The sequence below is a fragment of the Polypterus senegalus genome, chromosome 13, assembly GCF_016835505.1.
Source record: "Polypterus senegalus isolate Bchr_013 chromosome 13, ASM1683550v1, whole genome shotgun sequence".
In the NCBI taxonomy this organism is placed as follows: domain Eukaryota; kingdom Metazoa; phylum Chordata; class Cladistia; order Polypteriformes; family Polypteridae; genus Polypterus; species Polypterus senegalus.
Genome location: NC_053166.1, coordinates 160320349 through 160330047, shown reverse-complemented (window position 1 = coordinate 160330047; position 9699 = coordinate 160320349). Strand labels below are relative to the sequence as shown.

General features: G+C 43.5%; 1 protein-coding gene across 1 annotated transcript; it reads right to left on the bottom strand.

Annotated features, from left to right (window-relative positions):
- Positions 1-5003: 5003 nt before the first annotated feature.
- LOC120542712 (inositol 1,4,5-trisphosphate receptor-interacting protein-like 2) lies at positions 5004-9082 on the bottom strand. Its single transcript, XM_039775343.1, has 2 exons — positions 8878-9082; positions 5004-8787 (listed from the first exon to the last, which is right to left on the bottom strand). Exon 2 carries the CDS (start codon positions 8784-8786, stop codon positions 7278-7280), a length of 1509 nt encoding a protein of 502 aa, XP_039631277.1. The 5' UTR covers position 8787; positions 8878-9082; the 3' UTR covers positions 5004-7277.
- Between the last annotated feature and the right edge of the window lie 617 nt (positions 9083-9699).

Sequence of the window (9699 nt, the reverse complement as noted above, 5' to 3'; positions counted from 1 at the left end):
GAATGACTTAGGGTTGTGCCCAAAATCTGAAGGATGTCGATTCTTCTGCTTGTAATTATGTTGCCTTATATGAGTCACTATTTCACACGTTGACATTGGCAAATTTATTCTAACTGAAAAAAGCAGACATTTTTGCCCCAGAAGGTCTTTGATAGTCTGAATAGAGTTGGTAAGTTGTCCACCCTAACATATTGTGCTTGTTTTTACCTGCCAGTCTGAGTCATGTACAGTGGTGTGAAAAACTATTTGCCCCCTTCCTGATTTCTTATTCTTTTGCATGTTTGTCACACAAAATGTTTCTGATCATCAAACACATTTAACCATTAGTCAAACATAACACAAGTAAACACAAAATGCAGTTTTTAAATGATGGTTTTTATTATTTAAGGAGAAAAAAATCCAAACCTACATGGCCCTGTGTGAAAAAGTAATTGCCCCCTGAACCTAATAACTGGTTGGGCCACCCTTAGCAGCAATAACTGCAATCAAGCGTTTGTGATAACTTGCAATGAGTCTTTACAGCTCTGGAGGAATTTTGGCCCACTCATCTTTGCAGAATTGTTGTAATTCAGCTTTATTTGAGGGTTTTCTAGCATGAACCGCCTTTTTAAGGTCATGCCATAGCATCTCAATTGGATTCAGGTCAGGACTTTGACTAGGCCACTCCAAAGTCTTCATTTTGTTTTTCTTCAGCCATTCAGAGGTGGATTTGCTGGTGTGTTTTGGGTCATTGTCCTGTTGCAGCACCCAAGATCGCTTCAGCTTGAGTTGACGAACAGATGGCCGGACATTCTCCTTCAGGATTTTTGGTAGACAGTAGAATTCATGGTTCCATCTATCACAGCAAGCCTTCCAGGTCCTGAAGCAGCAAAACAACCCCAGACCATCACACTACCACCACCATATTTTACTGTTGGTATGATGTTCTTTTCTGAAATGCTGTGTTCCTTTTACGCCAGATGTAACGGGACATTTGCCTTCCAAAAAGTTCAACTTTTGTCTCATCAGTCCTCAAGGTATTCTCCCAAAGGTCTTGGCAATCATTGAGATGTTTCTTAGCAAAATTGAGACGAGCCCTAATGTTCTTTTGCTTAACAGTGGTTTGCGCCTTGGAAATCTGCCATGCAGGCCGTTTTGCCCAGTCTCTTTCTTATGGTGGAGTCGTGAACACTGACCTTAATTGAGGCAAGTGAGGCCTGCAGTTCTTTAGACGTTGTCCTGGGGTCTTTTGTGACCTCTCGGATGAGTCGTCTCTGCGCTCTTGGGGTCATTTTGGTCGGCCGGCCACTCCTGGGAAGGTTCACCACTGTTCCATGTTTTTGCCATTTGTGGATAATGGCTCTCACTGTGGTTCAATGGAGTCCCAAAGCTTTAGAAATGGCTTTATAACCTTTACCAGACTGATAGATCTCAATGACTTCTGTTCTCATTTGTTCCTGAATTTCTTTGGATCTTGGCATGATGTCTAGCTTTTGAGGTGCTTTTGGTCTACTTCTCTGTGTCAGGCAGCTCCTATTGAAGTGATTTCTTGATTGAAACAGGTGTGGCAGTAATCAGGAAATTGAACTCAGGTGTGATACACCACAGTTAGGTGATTTTTTAACAAGGGGGCAATTACTTTTTCACACAGGGCCATGTAGGTTTGGATTTTTTTTTCTCCCTAAATAATAAAAACCATCATTTAAAAACTGCATTTTGTGTTTACTTGTGTTATATTTGACTAATGGTTAAATGTGTTTGATGATCAGAAACATTTTGTGTGACAAACATGCAAAAGAAGAAGAAATCAGGAAGGGGGCAAATAGTTTTTCACACCACTGTATACAAGATACATGTTGGTCTCAGGTGGCACGGTGGTGCAGCGGGTATCGCTGCTGCCTCGCAGTTAGGAGACCCGGGTTTGCTTCCCGGGCCCTCCCTGCGTGGAGTTTGCATGTTCTCCCCATGTCTGCGTGGGTTTCCTCCCACAGTCCAAAGACACGCAGGTTAGGTGGACTGGTGATTCTAAATTGTCCCTAGTGTGTGCGCTTGGTGTGTGTGTGTCTGTGAGTGCCCTGCGCTGGGCTGGCGCCCTGCCTGGGGTTTGTTTCCTGCCCTGCGCCCTGTGTTGGCTGGGATTGGCTCCAGCAGACCCCTGTGACCCTGTGTTAGGATAATGGATGGATGGATGTTGGTCTCATGGTGGAATCCTACGTCCCTCCCACAGAAGGGCAGACATGTCCTTTCAAATGGTGTCACCACAAATGCTGCAGGTAATGCTGAGGGTCTGGTCCATTCATGTTGAACATGGAGAACAAAAGGTGTGGTGCACTGTTGGGTTGTCAGGAGTCACTGTGACATTGGTAGTTATGAGGTGCAGAGGATCACTAGATATTGTGCTGGAGCTGCTCCTAAATGGAAACCAACCAGATGGGGCATAAAAGGCCATCCAGTCTTAGAAGCAAACAAACTTGATACAATTAAAAGAAAGTGCTGTATGCTGGACTTACATAAGGACCTCCTCACCTGTGAGGACCGGTGCCTTCAGGGGTTTTTGTGCTCACATCCTCCATCTTGTTTCTTTAAATAAAATGCTACTGCCTCAGACTCAGGACCTTTATGGTGTGAAACCACTGCCATTCAGAGAAGAAGCAAAAAGATTCAGTCCTAAAAATAAAGTCAAGGAATGTAAGTCTCTTCTCATTAAATTAACAAACAACATTTCTTTTAATACTAAGAAGTTTGTTGCACTGGCAAAAAGAAGGTGGTCAGCAGTATATTTAAGTTAGAACGGTTAGTGCGGACATCTGGTTAAGGGATCAGTTGAAATGGAGAGCAGCAGCCCACCATTCCTGTCAAATATCCTGCCACCAACCTCTTGGCACCCTCTGATACATAGAGTTTTGCCCCCGTAACCCACACCCCACCCAGTGCACCTAAATCCGGTATTTAAAGATAAACATGAAACACATGTAGCAACATAAAAACATTTTATTGTTAAATATTAAAATTAAATTAGAAAATGCACTTTGAGAAAAGTCTTGTACAAAATCTTAAATAACAAATAATTCTAAATTCAAATGTGTGGCAGTGCCATCCAGGATATAAGTGACTGGAGAGCGGCAGGACACAAAGGTCCTCTGAGAGGTGGCGGAGGCCTTTTCACTTCACATGTTTGTGAATTTCGTCTCACTCATCTATTCGAATGTAATTTCCACAATGGGCCGATCCAAGGGTGTGATAATAAAACCCAAGTTTTATGAAGTTGTTACCACTTCATTTTACTTTCCATAATGCCTTTCAACTATGATGAACTTTACACGATAGGAACACTTGTGACTCACAGATAGAATATAGGGGGCTGAACTCTGAACCTAAACCTAACCCTAATCCTTTAACTCTAAGATTTTCTTAAGATATCATCGTGTTTAATAAGCTGCCTTTCACGGTAAGCATCCTGACAAGGAACTTTACAAAGCAAGCAAGACTACAATACAAAGCATAACGTGTGGCCGCTTATTGGCTCCCATGTTGGACTGTAATAAGAGTTAAAAAAAAATGCCAGAATGTCTATACCAGTGACCACAGGGCCCAACTAAATGAACAGACATTTTATGCCACAGTAGAATTTAGAAAGGGATTTAAATATAAGAGAGCACTCCTGTGAATGAGGTAACACACTCAAAATCACATACTGAGTCAGCAGCTGAGCCGGGACACGTCTTTTAGAACCATAAGGTCTGATTAAGGTCTCAATAACACAACCTTAGTAGGCGGGTTAAGGGGGTATTTTGTATTTTTACAGTGAACCAAAACAGGCTGGTCGAAAATTTTCATATCATAAATTAGATCAACAGATAAACTAATCAGAGGGATGGACCATAAGAAAGGCGGCTGAAAAATCTCACTCTCACATATTCAGACACTTCTGCTTTTAGAGGAACGGCCTACTAACAGCGACAGCAAAACATTTAAGAGTATCGCCAACGGGCGGAAAATGGACCATCTTAACTTTAAGTAGTACGACGCTTTTGCAGCTCTTGACCTCTCTAGGTTCATGAATGCAGGCCCTTGAAAAGCTGCCAATCACTTTATCTCTCCTGACGGAGAACAGTTGTGGAATCCAAAGTGCACAGCCATCAAGTGCGACCTGCTGTATCATGGTCTTACTCTCACTGTCATGTCTACTGAAATTCAAGGGAGACAGTGTCTGGGGAAGACAACCATAATACAACTTTGTATTGTATTGTTGGATTGTACTGAATCATTGACAATCTTGTAGGCATGTGTGGTATTAATATTATATATACATATACTCACTCACTCATATATATATATATATATATATATATATTTACATACATTTATATATATATATATATATACACACACACACACACACACACACACATATATACACACACACATTTACATACATTTATATATATATATATATATATATATATATATATATATATATATATATATATATATATATATATATATATATATATATATATATATACACACACATATATATACATATATAAACATACATATAAACATATATATACACACAGTGTGGTGGCATCACAGCACTAAATAAAAGGGGACTCAGGAAAGAGTTAGTGCCAGTGGAATGATACGTTTGTGGGCACCACATTTCTGACATCACCAACCCAGACAAAGGCCAATGGCCATGGCCTGATCCTGACCAACACTTTGCCGATTTACCTTCCCCACCTTATAATAGACATTTTGTGCCTTAATAGAGCTCTCTAAGTTCTAGGATCATTTCCGATCAGGCGCTTGTGTCACTCAACCTTAATAAACACAGACCCCAATTTGTTTCTGCTTTCTTGTCATATCATATATATATATATATATATATATATATATATATATATATATATATATATATATATATATATATATATATATATATATATATATATATATATAGTATATGTAAGTGCATACACATACATAGATAAAATGATACAAACACTAAAAAGCAAACAAACTTGAAATTGAATCATTATATTCTGTATATATTTTCACACAGTGAATGCACTGTATTTATACAAACACATTGATGTACACAGGTACATTATTTTCACTGTGTGTGAAACTGAGGGGGTTTCACAACTCACTTTGGCAAAGGCAACAGGATGAACTTTGTATTGTGGAAGATTCAGGGTTTCGTTTAATGGTGTTAACTTTCAGATACGTGGCACACCAAACTGTATAGCAATTTTTCTAAACACTAGCCCCACATGAATGCTTCCTTCCTTTGACTAGAAGTGCAAGTGGAGTGACTCAAGCTGTCCTCTTTTTTATTTGATTGCTCTATTAGAGACCCCTGTGCTTGGCCTGTGCAGTCAGAAATCACATCTGCTTGTCTTCGTGTTGCTGCTCCACAAATTGCTTCTTTGACTTTCTCTGTGGCCTCAGGTCTGCCTGCTCCAGTCTGACAGCAGGAAACAGCGGCCTATTTGATTTTCACTTACCCAAGGCCATTTTTAGCTGGAAGTGGAAACTCTGATGATTTGAATATTCTTAACGTGGTTGTACGGCAGCCTTTCTGACAAGCAGCTCTGAAACTAAAAAATGCTCCAAGTGCAGAGTCAGGGGCCCTGAAATCTCACAACTACTTCAGTGACACGTACTCTGGATTTATACACAATAAAACAAAAAAAGTCTGTGTATGCCAACTGAAACATAAATGCTGACGTGTTATGTTCTGTTCAGAGTTAGTGAAGGCTAAAGAGGCAAACTATGTGTAGTGTAGCCAGCCTGGAAAAAATGATGCACATCTGGCCACATGCTTAAAAGATCAGAAACATGCAATTAAGTCTGGCCACACAATCCATCACACCGGTAGGAGGAAATTATATGGGAAGCTCTGCTCAATACCAGGCTCTATTTTCTTTATATGTGACCTTAATGTTTATGCAAAAAAATATGAAAATCAACATTCATATTGCAGTCTTCACATTGTAAGAAACCAACCAGGGGCAAAAGATGGCAGAGGAGGTCTGAAAGTCAATCCTAGCTGCACTGCTGACTCTGCATGCCTCTGTAGTGGAGGCCACATTGTTTAGTTCATGAAGGCACTAGACAGCGGCTAACTACGCACACCCATTGTGTTCCTCACACTCCACGTCCAAAGCAAACGTTTGACCCAGGAAGGACAAGAAACCACCTGACCAACTGGGAAAAATGTGCCACCTGAGCTAATAGGTAAAGCAGACCACAAGTGTGTCTGTAACACTGACCACCTAACCCACTGGCTAAAATGGACCATCTGACACAGTGGGTATGGTAAAAGAGACCCTTACTTTTAAACAAACCAAATGACCCGGCAGGTAAAACAGACAACCTGTGCTGGTGGATATAAGGTTATTTAAGCCAATGGGCAACAGAAGGCACCTGACTCAGTGAGTAAAACCAACTTTGTCACCTACTGAGAAAAAGGGACCACCCTGCACCAGCAAGTAGAAAAGACCTCCTAACCCACAGGTAAGATGAGCCGTGTGAACAAGCTTGAGTTAAAGCCCAGTGAGTTAAACAGAGCACCTGATATAGCAGGTAAAATGGTGCACTGAGTCCTCACTTAGCTCCCAGGATTCTTCATGTAACCACGTCTTGACGCCACAATGACAGCTCTTCAATGTGCTACATACGTATGAATGGCACTCTTGTCAACTGACATGTTTCTTTCAACGGCACGCTGGCCTAAACTCTCCCCTGCACTTATGGTGGTAAGTCTAGCCCAGCTGCCCAACCACACAGTCCCGTCCTTTGCCAGTGGTTTGTAAATGGCTTTTAATTACTAAACATAAGCCCAAACTAAACTAATGAGCTGCATTCTCTCCTCTTAGGTTTCACTACGTTACTAATGTTTCATGAACGTTCGTTCCTCACACTTCAACCACCATCAGAAATGGATATGTGAAAACACTCATGGCTGGGTCATACATCTGCAGAGACACGCAAACATCCATTCACACCCATACATGTATTGCTTTCGAAAACGAGAACCTGACTGTCTCATCACAAAGTGTCCATCGTTTCCTCTTACTAGCCGCTGTTCTCCAACCACAAAGGCCCATTTTGAAGCTTCTTTTTTACTGACACGCAGTCTTGCCTCATTCAAACAGCATGCTTTTTACTTTGCTCACTGATTGCTGCATCACACAATACTTGGCATCGTACCACAATAGCCGTCAAGTACTAAGTGCCCTCGATCTGGGGCTTTCTAATTTTAAAGAACCTCCTCAGCAGAATTTCAGTGACTAGGTGGAATCGAGATGTTTACACCTCATTGCCCTTGCTGCACTGTCCCGCTGTGGACGACCGAGTCGGATGAGTCGGTGCAGGTGGACCCAGGAGTAAGCAAGTCTAGCCGAGACGAGATCCAGGTCAGCAGGGTCAAATCCTGCTATTAGGTTCGTAGGGGGCACCTCTTTGAGGAACTTGGGAAGACAGTGGAAATCCGGCAACGGGCCAGCATCCCCTCTCATAAAAATGTGCCCGATTTGCCTTTTATGCAGGCCGTCTCGAAGGGTGCGCAGCAAGTCCTCCATTCGCTCCACCAGATGGCATTCCTCCCAAGCCTCAGGCGGGGTGCACAAAAGCAGCTGCATCCAGGCCATCTTTATGGCATAAGAGGAGAGGACAGTTCTCCACTGGGTGGCACCCTTAACATCCATCATCTGACCACTAAGCTCCCTCATGGCTTTCAGGAGCTGCAGACATTTGAGGTGGCAAGAGCTGGCAGGCATTCGACCCTTAACCCAGCCCAAAAACTTTTGTTCATGTTTGGGGAAGTAAACATTCCACAGCACCTCATGCAAGCTGCCTGGCACTCCAGACTTGGGCTGGGCAACGAGGTAAGCACCATCCCCAAGGTGCAAGGCAGGGATAAGGCGGACGCCCATGGAGATGTGGCAACAGACATAGTCAGATCGAGGGTTCAGGTGAAGCAGCACGCGATCCTCTGCTAGGCTCAGAGTGATGTAGCAGCGTTGCTCAAATGGGTAACGGATGGCACTCAAGCAGCGCTGCACATTGGAGTAAAACCATCTCAGGACCTGTGGTGGGCGTAGCCTGTAAAACTCGCTCCCCCCAAGTTCTCCGAAGAACCCATCTACAAAAGCACGGTGATGCCGTACCCAGTCAGACTTCCGAGGAGTCTCCAGACTGCAACCCGCTAGACCCCCAGGACCACAGTCTCCAGTTAAGTGGCATCGAGGTTCCAGCTTGAGTCCACGGGGCAGGCGCAGGGGAACCAGAAGGTCAAAGCAGTCAGGGCTTCCCACTTTGTGCTCCTCGTAGGCACTGCCAATTTGAATGTAGTCTCCACGGAAAGCGAGTGAGGATTCGGGGGGAATGTCAGCCCGGCCTGCTCGGACCAGCTCGCTCACCAGTTTGGCCACATGTGCCTTGCTATGTCCTAAGACGTGGGGAGACAGGCGGACCTGCTTTTCATAATAGGTGTCCAGCAGCTCTTTCCTTGCTGCGTTTGGGTGCCCAGCTGGTGGTCCTGCCAGGGATTCCAGGAGCTTTCGCTCTTCCCTCCTTCCTGTCCTTGGAGACGACGAACAACGCTTGATGAGAAGAAAACCAAAGCCAAACGCCAAGATCAGTTTGACCAGAGACAGAAGTGCATGGCTCCGAGTATCACAGCCATCCGGTCCTGAATCGTGGCCTCGGTGTAAAATCTGGTGGAAGCACAGTGTAGCCAGGAGGATGCAGAAGACCAGGGGCCAGAAAACCCTCAGATTTAGGGTGTACACCGTCATGCTTAGGATTAGAGAAAAACGTTTCAGCCACTATCCCATTTTAATGAGTTCATCCAAACATGCAAGAAGATAAAAGTGAAGCCAGACTCACAGTTCCTCGTGTTGAACGGCGTCTTGCCTGATAACGGTGGCGTCCCCTCCCGGATGAAGAGCCTAGCTATGTCTCTTATTTGCGAGCGCGTGTTGTTCTTTGTTGTTAAGAAAAACTTTGGCTGTCCTGCAGAGAAAAAGCAAATATCAGACATGAGAGTTTCTGCCGGGACGGAGCACAGAGGAAATGCCAGACTGTAACTGAAGAATTTGAGTTAAAAAAAAAAAAAAAAAAAAAGCTGTGAGCCATGCGACCGACTTCCTCTCCGCCCTCAGAGCTTAAAGAGACAGCGTCTGCTCCCGTCAGCTTAAAACACGAGCAGCCAGCAACGGTGAATAGTGTGCTGCTCCATCGCAGCAGGGGGCGCCAACTCCAGTCCTCGAGGACCACCGTGGCTGCAGGCTTTCATTCTAACCCTTTTCTTAATGAGTGACCAATTTTTGCTGCTAATTAACTTCTTTCAAACTCATTTTATTTGACTTGCTCTGGAAGACTCAGACCCCTTAAATCAGCGTTTCCCAACCTCGGCCCTGTGGGCCCCCCGTGGCTGGTGGTTTTTGTATCAACCAGATTCCTAATCAGTGACAACACCTGATAGCACTTATCTAATTTAATTAGCAGGTATTATTTTTCTTTTATTCTACATTCAGAAAAGCACAGCAGCATGATTTTTACATTTTTAAGACATTTAGAAATATTTCTACTTTTGCTAGAGATTCAAATGTTTAACAATACAATTTATTATTGCAGAGCCCAAAATTACACAAGAAGTGCTGCAGTGGGCTTTAACAGGCCCTGCCTCTTGATAGCCCTCCAGCCTTG